This window comes from Camelina sativa, chromosome 10, assembly GCF_000633955.1.
Source record: "Camelina sativa cultivar DH55 chromosome 10, Cs, whole genome shotgun sequence".
Classification (NCBI taxonomy): domain Eukaryota; kingdom Viridiplantae; phylum Streptophyta; class Magnoliopsida; order Brassicales; family Brassicaceae; genus Camelina; species Camelina sativa.
The window spans coordinates 1,973,076-1,985,398 of NC_025694.1; the positions used below are offsets into that span (position 1 = coordinate 1,973,076).

The 12,323-nt window shown below is 33.5% G+C and overlaps 1 protein-coding gene and 1 pseudogene across 2 annotated transcripts in view; both read left to right on the forward strand.

Moving 5' to 3' along the window:
* The window catches only part of LOC104716508 (probable LRR receptor-like serine/threonine-protein kinase At4g36180), a 4,502-nt gene extending 3,337 nt beyond the window's left edge, over positions 1-1,165 (forward strand). The window contains exons 2-3 of one of the 2 annotated variants that reach the window (XM_010433891.2): positions 247-444; positions 529-1,165. In XM_010433891.2, the coding sequence (XP_010432193.1) occupies positions 247-444; positions 529-1,053 (723 nt within the window). In that variant the 3' untranslated portion in view covers positions 1,054-1,165. Of the gene's footprint in view, positions 1-42; positions 445-528 lie in introns of both variants that reach the window. The other variant, XM_010433892.2, reaches the window with a different exon arrangement.
* LOC104716509 lies at positions 7,405-10,791 on the forward strand (annotated as a pseudogene).

The following is a 12,323-nucleotide window of genomic DNA, read 5'->3' on the forward strand; positions in this document are numbered from 1 at the left end:
ACAGAAAATGGAGAACCAAAGCTAGTGATGTTCAACAACAAGATCACTCTGGCTGAAACAATCGAAGCAACACGACAGTTCGATGAAGAAAATGTTCTTAGCAGAACCAGATACGGATTGCTATTCAAAGCCAATTACAATGACGGAATGGTTCTCTCTATCCGCCGCTTACCCAATGGCTCACTCTTAAACGAGAACTTGTTCAAGAAAGAAGCTGAATTCCTCGGTAAAGTCAAGCACCGAAACATCACGGTTCTTAGAGGTTACTACGCAGGTCCACCAGATTTAAGGCTTTTGGTGTATGACTACATGCCAAACGGAAACTTATCTACTCTGCTCCAAGAAGCTTCCCACCAAGATGGCCATGTCCTAAACTGGCCAATGCGCCACCTCATAGCTCTCGGGATCGCTCGTGGACTTGGTTTCCTTCACCAATCCAGCATGGTAAGTCTTTTATGGTTTAAATCACATTCTACAAGTATACATCATCAGCTTCAGTTTTGTTTTAACATTTCTTATCTCAAATAGGTTCATGGTGATATCAAGCCACAGAATGTACTCTTCGACGCTGATTTCGAAGCACATTTATCTGATTTCGGGCTTGACCGTCTCACGGTACGATCCCCATCAAGATCAGCCGTCACATCAGCCACCACCGGGACGCTAGGATATGTTTCTCCAGAAGCCTCATCATCAGGAGAAATCACAAGAGAATCCGACATCTACAGCTTTGGCATTGTCCTACTCGAAATCCTAACGGGGAAAAGACCAGTAATGTTCACACAAGACGAGGATATAGTGAAATGGGTGAAGAAACAGCTTCAGAGAGGCCAAGTCACGGAGCTACTAGAACCAGGACTACTAGAACTCGATCCAGAATCATCAGAATGGGAAGAGTTCTTATTAGGAATAAAAGTGGGACTTCTTTGTACTGCAACGGATCCTCTAGACAGACCAACAATGTCCGATGTTGTTTTCATGCTTGAAGGCTGCCGTGTTGGTCCCGACGTTCCTTCCTCCGCCGATCCAACTTCTCAGCCTTCACCGGCCTAACCGTTTTTTTTTTCTTCTTTGTATTTTTGATTTAAATTTTTAGTGAGAAAAAAAAAACAAGAAGTAATATTAAAAAAATTCAGCATTAATTTACTTGGTCTTTGGGAGCTTCTTTAATGTCTTTTGTTGTGACCAAGAACTCGAATTAAATGGTTGTTGTTTCAAAGTCGACTCGAGTGGTTCACTAGAGATTATTGTTTTTTATTTAGTCAAACGTAATTTACGCACCCGGATTTTATGCATGTGGGGGGACACGCTGAAGTTTATGATTTTTCGCGCCGAAGTGTAATTTGATAGTACTATCTGCTAATCATAATTAAAAAAAAAAAAAAACATCATTCAACTAATAATTAATTTAGATTACAAAATCACTAATGCGCGACTGATTTTTTTAAATTTTTGTTTGTTTAAATTAAAGGCAACAAACAACAACACTCGTTTTGGGTGGGAGGAAGTAAAGAAAAGAAAAATTTGGGAAGGAGACGACAAGGGAGCAAGATGATTATTGGTGGGGGTGGGGGCCTGTTGTTTGTCACGTGCCGATAGTATTTGCCTATTTGGTGTTGCTGCTGCCTGATTCTGAATATGACCGTTGAGCCACTGAGGGTCGTCACGTGCCTAAAAAGTTCGTACACCCTGGCACTGTTTTGACTCTGATCCTGTCCTTTTCTCCCCATCAGTTTTTGCACGTGGCAAGTCCACTGTCAGAGTTCATGTGGATCTTGTTTTTTTTTTTTTCAAGAACGAAACCAAACGATGAAAGATCTATAAAACGATATAGGAATATTGAGAAAGTCTCCTACTAATCCACAGAAATTTAAATTGGCCATTCTATAGTTACTTGAGAAAGAATCAGGAATTTGAGAAAGTATATTATGTTTTAGTTTAAGTGAATGGGATAGTAGTGTTTAATAATAACCCAAGAAATGTGTGAAGAGGGTCCCAAACGACACCGTTTGAATGAAAACATAATTAGACAATAATAGCGGTTAAACTCGTTTCGTTCGTGGACTTTAGCGGTGTGGCCTGTTAAGGCATGCGGCCCATTTTAAAAAAACACTACATAAACGAAAAATGATTTTAAAAAGCCTTTATTTTTTATCAAACTTAAACGCCCCTCCATCACCCATGTGGCCCTGATTGCGTTGATATAGGCTTTATAAGCCCAATATTGGGTCAAATCTTCCAAGATCCAGCAGACCATCCATGAAACACAAAATATAAAAACAAAACTGATTTAGATTTTGGAAAACAATACATCTTGATTCTTCATATTATCTACCAAGATCCAAACGTAACTGATGTGTGCTGTAGATTTTCATGAATTATATTGTTACTTGTTCAATAATTTTTTTTTTTTATTATTACGAAACTTGTATCATGATTTTGGAGTTCACTTGGAAGATGTTCACCCACACGTTCAATTTTCTGCCAATGAAAATATATTCTCATAACCAATTAGTTTTAGAACTACCGTATTATTATTAAATAATTGATTATCATGTACGTGCAATCACCATTAATCAACTACATGGCACGAATCTATCAACAAGTGGTGTTTTTTTTTTCTACCAAAAATTGTTTAATCATTTCAGTAATAAACCCATCTGCTTCGTATGACTTGCAAAGATCAGTGCTTGCAGTTGTTAAACCCATCAATGACGTTTTAACTTTTACTATCTTCTCATATATTATTATTACCCACATTCATAGTTTCATACTATGACAGTACATAGATCCCTACTCTCTCTTATCATAAATTATGATCAATCATCGTCTCTTTTTCGTCACGATTTCAAAAATCAATATATCGGGTCTTTCCAATCTTATAAGCACATGACATTAATTACCATGTAACTCGTGTAAATAAACCATAGTTGATCAGTGCTATAGTTGCATCAAAATATAAAAATATCGATCTATCGACAAAAAGTACGAATCTTTGTTGTTCGTTAATAAGTCAAACCGGTGTTAACCGGACCCTAATACATTTTCTTCAGTAGTCTAGCACGGGAACACTATAATATGCCATGCTTTTGCTTACATTTTGCTTGAGAAATTTAACCATTAAATAATATTTTCTATTTCTTGGAGGAAAAATTCTAAATTCACCAACCTATATATAAATTAATAGAGCTTTTATAAAATTGTGAAAATAAAACTAAGAAATGTTGCAAAGAAGCTTGTGGATTACACTTCTAGCATAAGCATAATGAGAGAACTATATATTATATGTGTGCCAGTTTTGTTTATGACGACGCATTATGTTAGTGGGCGGAGACAAAAAGGAATGAGTGAATCTCAAGATTGTTGCGTGATTAGAAAGAGCTATTATTTTCAAGTTAAAATTTCAATAAAATAGTTTTATTAGAAATTGAATATTTTTAGATGTGACTTCAACAAAACAGTTTTAAGCAGAACATGTATGTGTGTAAAATTGTAACTTACGGTTCGTCGATGTCTTCTTCTGGATCTTTTACATAGCTCGACCCCTAGGCATATATATATATATATATATATATATACATATTTAGGGTTCAACGGCTGGTTCCTAATGAGTGCATCTATATATATTTTTGTGCAAATATATCTAATAATCGTTTCATTAATCGTCAATAAGTAAGGGAATTATAGCTGACCGATGATTATAGAGTTTATATAACGACTCTAACTAATCTTTAAAGGTTATCTGATTAAACTTTGCCTAAATGTTTAGTGAACTTAAATAGATAAGTTTAAGATTGTTGAAGATGTGATCCAGATAAGTTAAAAATTGGTTTATTTTTCATTAGTCCTCCTTAGTTCTTAGCACTAGCTAATGCGATCATGTCGATCTTGAACTAAGTTACATATAATTGAAATTTACTTTTTGGGACTCACAACTCACAAGTGCAACATTTTTTTTTCTCAAGATCGGCATTAGATAAGATGACAACTTTATCATTATCCCCTATTGTAAGTGCATGTGAAACATCTTATATAAAGGACGGCGATTTAGAATTGACTTGTTTATTTAAGGTTATGATATGTAGTTAGTTATCTTGTTTTCAATAATGATGCAAAGGTAAAATATGTCAAGATACATATTACATACTTTAAGTTCTATGTAAATCCATTTGTATATTGAAGTTACAGTTTACTGTATTGTCAACTATATTATTAATTGGTTAGACATGACATGACTCTTTATTAATTAAAATCGAAAAATGATCCAATAGAATTCGTGGAAATCATAATGATTTATTATCAAATGATATTAGAAAGAATTTGAGACAAAAATGTTATAATGATTTTCATCAAGTCATCTTAGAAAGAATTTGGACAAATGTTATTGTTTTACAAGTTACAACTCACAAGGGTGTAAAATGATCTTCATGTGACCCACTAGAATCTTCTTTTGCTGGTTACGCTAACCTCTCTCTCTCTCCCTCTTTCTTTATATTGATAAAACTTATAGTTTGGTTTAGTTGTGAAACCAGTCACTTGCTGAAAAAGAAAACGAACACGTTACTTGATCTTGATCATAAGGATATTTGGATCTACCGGATACATTTAACATTAAAACAACGTTTAAACTAGCTAGTATTGTCAATATACGCACACAGTTGTATATATTTTAGAACAAAGATATATACAAATTAAAGTTATGGAAAGGGGTTTATATATTTCACCGGCCAAAAACTCAGGGAAAGAGGGATGGGACCCACCTAAGAATGATGAGTTCCGCCGCTTGATTAGTGACCGCCGGCCGACCCACCACCGTCCTACGTGGACATGATCTCTGCTTCTTCTCTCATTTTTCGTTTTCTGATTTCTCTATCTAATTACATTTACAAAGTACCAAGTATATTATCATTTTTACCGTAACCGCCGACACAAAAAGTGAAGCAGTTTAGTTTCACCTTGAAAAAAATCTCACCTGTTTTAAGAAAATGAAAAAGGGACATTAGTTTTAGTGGATTTAGTCGGCATGCCAAATTACCAATAGACCTGACTCTCAAGCAAGAAGTACAAGCATTATTTCGATATATCAAAATGAATTATGTGTTTAATTACTTAGATAGACGGCATTTGATATCTAAACAATTAATTATGTGAAAAACAAAATACTGTATATATAAACGTTACAAACGATTTTTGTTTAAATTGAGAAGAGACATATACTCTCCTAATGTAACAGCCTAACAGAATAATACTAGGATTTTTCCTCACCTTTAAGAGCGGTTTAGGAGCATGCGTTTAGATTTCAATAATTAATTTATTTGTTTTCCAAAAAGCATGCGTCAACTTCAAACGAAACAAAATAAAATGTGCAGAAAAAACAATTCTTCAATCCGAATATAAACATGCAGTTGACACGTGCAATGAGCTTTTGATTCCGAGACATGTTTGTCAAACGTTAGAGTTCGTTAAGAAAAAGACCAAACTTCATAAGAAAACTTTAAGCCACTTAGCTTATTAATTTTTGGGAAACTAATCAAACTATGGTAATTCAAATCATTGTTGTTAATATATTAAGTTTTGTTTTCAGTTTTCACAGATGTCTGAAACTTAACTAGGAAAAAAAAAATTTTGTTAATTAATCAAGAGTCAACGTCGAAACAACGCGCGGTAATAAGTGCAATTTTGAAGCCCAACAAGTTATGTCCAAACACGTTTGATGAATTGTACATAATGGCATAGGTCCAAAGCATGCAGGACCATGGTCGACTGTTTCACTTTGTTGTTATATGATTATTTTCTGTACCTTTTTTTGGTGGCATGTCATTTAGAACCTCTTCACCAATCAATGTCAATATCATATGTAGAAGGAAGACGTTCTACCAAAAACAGTTACATTTAAGTTGTATTAATTTAAGTAAAAATTTTAACAACACGACATATATAAATCTGAAGAACAGATGCATACTGTGATACTGTTGCAGTAAGCGTGGTGCGTATACAGGATATGACTTGGACTACAAAACACAATTCTTTGAAATAATGTCACAACGACGCTCCCAAAATATACATCAAATCATTTTGGTACCAAAATAAGATTTAAAACTTTATTCTTGTTTCGCATGATATGTATATAAATTGGTACTACAGCTTTATTTGTCTTCTACGTAAAGATAATAGTGGAATAGCCAACGGGTGATCGCCACGTAGCGGCTGCGGTTCGAGTTCACTCCCTTCTCGTTGGTTCTTGTCGCTAAATCATTGGAGAAGGAGAAGAAGTCACACTGGAGCAGTATTAAATTACGCAAGTACCCTTCACAAAACACGCAACGGTATGAGGATGCTTTGGTAAAATCATCTCAAAGCCCCATGTGAAGCGGGCGGTTTTGTTTATTCTTATCCGACGTGGCAGAGGGACATCCTCTGTTGTGCCAGCGTGGCATGTTCCAGAATGTCAGAATGTTTGCAAAACTTAAATAATTAAAACCCCGTGACCTTATTGGTCTGACGGTAAATTTTATATTTTAGTTATATTTTTTTTCTATAATTTATACTATGGAGCAGTTGCAACTAGCTAGTTCTTGAACAACTTAAGTAAACCTAGTTCATACATATATATATATATATATATTGGAAAAGAAAAGAAGTATATAGTCCTTATATATGAATTAAAAAGTCGCAAATGGTACATATTATTGATATCTATGAACAAACTAAGTTAGGTACCAAGCTGAAAGAATGTCAGAGTTATTTTGGCTGTTTTTGGTAGATGCAATGTACATATAATTAACCCTCCCAAAAAATGCTTTCTTCTCATTTTTTTTTTAATATAAAAAGTTATACTGATTTTACAACAAAAAAAAATTCAAATATTTATCTGATTAAAATGAGTATAAAACTATAATGAATTGAAATTGCGATTTTGACCAATTAATATGATGAATTGAATTGAATACTTTTGACGAAAAGAAATGGATCATTCCTTTATTTTGTGTGTGGGAGCGTTTTAATATATATTTAAAACTTCCAAAGTCCCTGTTATATGCAAAAAATTGCAAACGTAGATCTGATGATAAAATAAAAAGTATGTTTAGAGTATTCTTCAAAATATGTAAGCAAGTATTAGTAATGCATCAATTTGAAAATCAAAGGTAATAATTTTGATACCCTTGACTCCATTTTACACCTAATAAGACATATTATATATATATATATATATATATATAATAATTTGTATAAAAGAAGAAAAAAAAAGTGAAGAAGGATGCGAAAAGAAGCGGGAGGAGGGTGACGTACGCAAATGGGGGACATGGAGAAAGCCACGCGCAATTGAGCGGTCCACACTCTCTCTACCTTTTTATATGTCACCGAATCATCAATCTCTCTCACTCTCTCTCTTCATATCCCGAAGCTTATAACCAAGTTCAGTATCATCTCTCTCTCTCTCTCTCTCTCTCTCTCGATGATCATCATCTTCTACACATCCATATCTCTTTGACTTCTTCTTCTTCTTTAATAGCCCTCGTTTCTTTTGTTTCTCAAACGAGTAAATAGTATTGGTCTATACATCTTCCACAGGTTGAAGAAAAAGGTAAAACCTAATTTACACGGGCTTTTATGATCAAAAAGATCTGCATGACTGCATCGTCTCATCAACTTACATGTGCATTTATATTTTGTTTTTCCCACCAGAGCGTTGATCTCTTGTCATCCTTTTTTCTATGATCTTTTCCTTATTATCTTTCTGCATGTGTGAAGTGTGATTGATGGTCGATCTTGTTTATCGAAAATGTTTTTATATGTCGACCATTAATATAATATCTCTGGTAGTTTCATTTATCATGTATGAAGGCTGGTTAATTTGTATAAACACAATATCTTTTTTTCGGATAACCATCTTGTACTTTGTATTTGAATATAATTCGCATTTGTACGTATATATATTTATGTGTATGTGTGTGTGTAGTAGTACTGCAGTAGTATAGTACAGTCTTGTGTACACTTAAAGCAATTCTAAAATGAAGATAAAACAGACATATACTTTGCAACCATTATAACAGTTTTTGCTCTGACTTGATGATTTTATTTTTTTGCTTTTGTTTTGTTTTAGATGTGGAAAAAGCTGTTTTTGTTTGTATTCTATAAGGCTGTATATATCATATATATATATAATGCAGCTAGGTTTTATAAAATAATATATCTATATATATGTTGAGAAAAAGAAAAAGAAAAATTCCGTTTCTCGATATGATCATTGCCACCATTAATTCATAAACCACGTTACAACAGGAACGCATCATTGAAAACACTCTCCTTTTCCGTTTTATTTTAGCGTCACAGAAGCTCATGCATGTCTTCTCTTTAATTTGATTTCTTCAACTTTAAACCTAATTGTCATGTTCTTGTTCCATCTTCGGACTTCTTGTTACGAAATACAAAAATAGTACATATAATTAATTAAGGGCATCAACCTGGAAATGGTGTAAGTAAGTGGAAACTAACCACCAAATGAGCTGATGATTATACTTAATTACAAATAAGTTTTTTATTCTTTAATTTCTTTTTCTTCCATGAAACCATCCATTTTTTCCCTACTTCTCTCTAATATATAACCCCAAGTCTTTGTGATATCGTATGCATGAAGATATATATCAGCATGCATACACAGTTGTACATATCAATATTTATACGTATATATGACATTTATATATAGTGATCTCATTGTGGTTCTGAACTTGGTTTTGTGCAGAAATGATGGAATCAGTGGATCAATCATGTAGTGTTCCTCCTGGATTCAGATTCCATCCAACAGATGAAGAGCTCGTTGGTTACTATTTAAGGAAAAAAGTCGCATCACAAAAGATCGATCTTGATGTCATAAGAGATATTGATCTCTACAGAATCGAACCATGGGATCTACAAGGTTTTTACAGAAATACATATATGCATACTTAATGTAGGATATGTTTTCTTAGTTTCACAATCTGAATACAAATATCTGATGAGCATTTACAATGTATTTTATAGAGAGATGCAGAATCGGATACGAGGAAAGAAATGAATGGTATTTCTTCAGCCACAAAGATAAGAAATATCCAACAGGAACAAGAACAAACAGAGCGACCATGGCTGGGTTTTGGAAAGCCACAGGTCGAGACAAGGCTGTTTACGACAAGTCAAAACTGATTGGTATGAGAAAAACACTTGTGTTCTACAAAGGAAGAGCCCCTAATGGCCAAAAAACGGATTGGATCATGCATGAATACCGACTAGAGTCAGATGAGAATGCACCTCCTCAGGTATTTTCGTTTTACCTGATATCATTTTGAAATAGATAGCATAATTGTTCTAGATGTTCAATTAGATTTTAGATTTTATCGTCTATGGGGAATTACATGGATGTTTAGTCATGGGGCCACTAGACTTTTTGTTTGTCTCATAAGCTCTTTCGTGAGACACATTTTAACCTTTTAGGTAAAAGTCGAGTATCTTTTTAAGACTTATGTAAAATGTTACACCTTTAATCACAAAACAAAAAGTAAAAAGTATGTCCTAAAACTTCAGTTCCATGTTGACCAAAGTTCATTCCTCTTTATATAAATAATTTTTCAAAATAAATTTAAGCGTTGAGTTTTATATATAAATCGTCTAATTAAAGACATGTATTAAAAGCGAGTTATAAACATATCGTTTCAAATCCCTTAGCTAGCTTTTATATAGGAAAATTTTGTAAATACTATGAATAATGTGTGTGTGCGTATCATATTTCTTGCAATATCTCCAAATGGAATTTAGAATTATTGTTCGTTTGATATAGCTTGCATATGAGTATGTACCTATGCTTATTGCTAGCTTTCTTTCATGTGGTCTCACACTTTTAAGGCATGCTCTTATTGTGTCTCACTACAAATTAACAAAAGAAACATTATTTATTCTTTTTGTTTGACATTGGCCTAAAGGTTTTGCATATTTACACCAAATGTGTAATAAACCATTTTCTTTTCATGATTGTGTGTGTAGGAAGAAGGATGGGTGGTTTGTAGAGCGTTCAAGAAAAGACCAACGACCGGGCAAGCCAAGAACACGGAAACTTGGAGCTCAAGTTACTTTTACGATGAATTACCGAATGGAGTAAGCTCGCTTGTGGAGCCTCTCAATTACGTATCTAAGCAGAAACAAAGTATATTTGCACAAGACTTAACGTTCAAGCAAGAATTAGAAGGATCAGATATCGGTTTAAACTTCATCCATTGCGATCAATTCATTCAACTTCCCCAGCTCGAAAGCCCTTCACTCCCTCTAATGAAGAGACCAGTGAGCTCGACGTCAATCACATCATTGGAGAAGAATCAAAATAACTACAAAAGACAGTTAATAGAAGAGGATGTGAGCTTCAGTGCGCTAATAAGTAGTGAAAATAAAGATAAGAAGAAGAAGAAAACATCAGTGATGACGAATGATTGGAAAGCACTAGATAAATTTGTTGCTTCTCAACTTATGAGCCAAGAAGAAGGAGTTTCGGGTTTTGGAGGTCATCAAGAAGAAGATAATAAAATCGGTCATTACAATAACGAAGAGAGCAATAACAACGGAGCAGAGACTGCTTCTTCCACGTTATTGAGTGATAGAGAAGAAGAGAACATATTCATTAGTGGATTCTTGTGTTCTAACTTGGACTATGACTTATATAGGGATTTGCATGTTTGATAAAAAGATAACACTACAGTATGGTGCGTAATGTTTGCTATTTAGGTAGATTATATTGATATAGTATAACATATATAAAGATGTGTGAAATATTATTTTTTTAAATTATATTTTATATACTTTTTTCGTTAAAAAGAATAATGTATGGCTGTGAATGAGTGAAGATAAATGCTATTTATTTTTTGTGTTCGATGTAACGAATTATAGTTTAGGGCTTTGGTTTGAGAATGAAACGAAGATCTTGGTACACAAAACGAATCAATTTACCAAGTACAGAGTTCACTATATTTAAATAAGTTACACTAACTTGTGTTTCTTTTAATTTGAACTTATAACATTACAAGAATTATTTAAAGTTTATGTGGTCTAATTTGTACATAAAAGTAAATGTAAACAGCATGAATTGATTTCTTGAGAGGGTTAGCGATTGTTGATCAACGGTTAGAGCAAAGAAAAAAATAAAAAAATATAAGAGTTGTCCCAAAGTGGGCCTATGAGCTGTCGAGCATGCGGCGTACAAGATGGGAGTCCGATGGGCATGCTTTGTCGTCGTTTCAAGAGCCCCTTACTTGTTTCTTCCTTTATCTTATTTCCATATGTAGATTTTATCTAATTCCTATTAACATAGTGATTCCTTATATATCCCTAAATCATTTTGTTTTTGTAATTCAAAGATTAGTTGTTACTCTTATTTGTTTTGTTAAATTTTTCAAAATTTTGATTTTTCAGATAAAATGTCCAAATAATTAAAATCGTTAAATTTTTTCATGCATGACAAATAAAGTTTACGGGATGTGCACAAATAAGAAGATCAAGCTAACGTGTGAGCATCTAATTGAATCGACATCCGTACCCTTAATAGGTCTACTATTAGAGACACTAAAGTACTTGAAACAAAATTGAATAATTTATAGAACGTTTTTAAAAAGAGATGGCAAAATCTTGGCAATGGAGATTTTACTTGATGGTAGCTTTTGAAGGGGAGGGATGTGATTGAAGGAAAGACAAGGCTTCTGATTTGTCCATTTCTTACTTAAGGTGGGCCAACTAAACCACTCTCATCTCTTCATTACAATTCTCTCTTTTCTGTCCTCTATATTTCTTCCTACGAATTCAAAAAATATTGTGTCAAGAATACAAATGGTTCATGTGAAAACAGTTTTGTTTATCTTTTCTGAATTTACAAGCTAAGTAAGTTAGTAACCTAAAAAGTTCAATACTAAGACAAAAGTTACATTTAATAACAAGTTTTAAATTTTCTTAAAAGCAAGTGTAGAAAAGCACAGTGCGTTTGAAATCCATATTAGTGCGGAATTTGATTAAAATCATGACAAAACAAGTTATTGGTGTACGATCACAAGGATGAAATCATCTGTTTCCGCGTTATTACCATTGGAGGAGCTCAACGTAAGTAAAAAAGTAGACAGTAAGTGTAAGAGTATCATTAGGAACAATTACGCACTTTTAATCAAGCTAATGATGGGGTATATATAGACATGTTTTGTATCTGTGTTTATATGGCTTGTGTATACCTAAACATGCGACTATTTTAGGATAATGTGTTAGACCCACTGACCACTTCTAGTCTACTCTCTCTTTTGGGGAAAAAATAATATGAAATC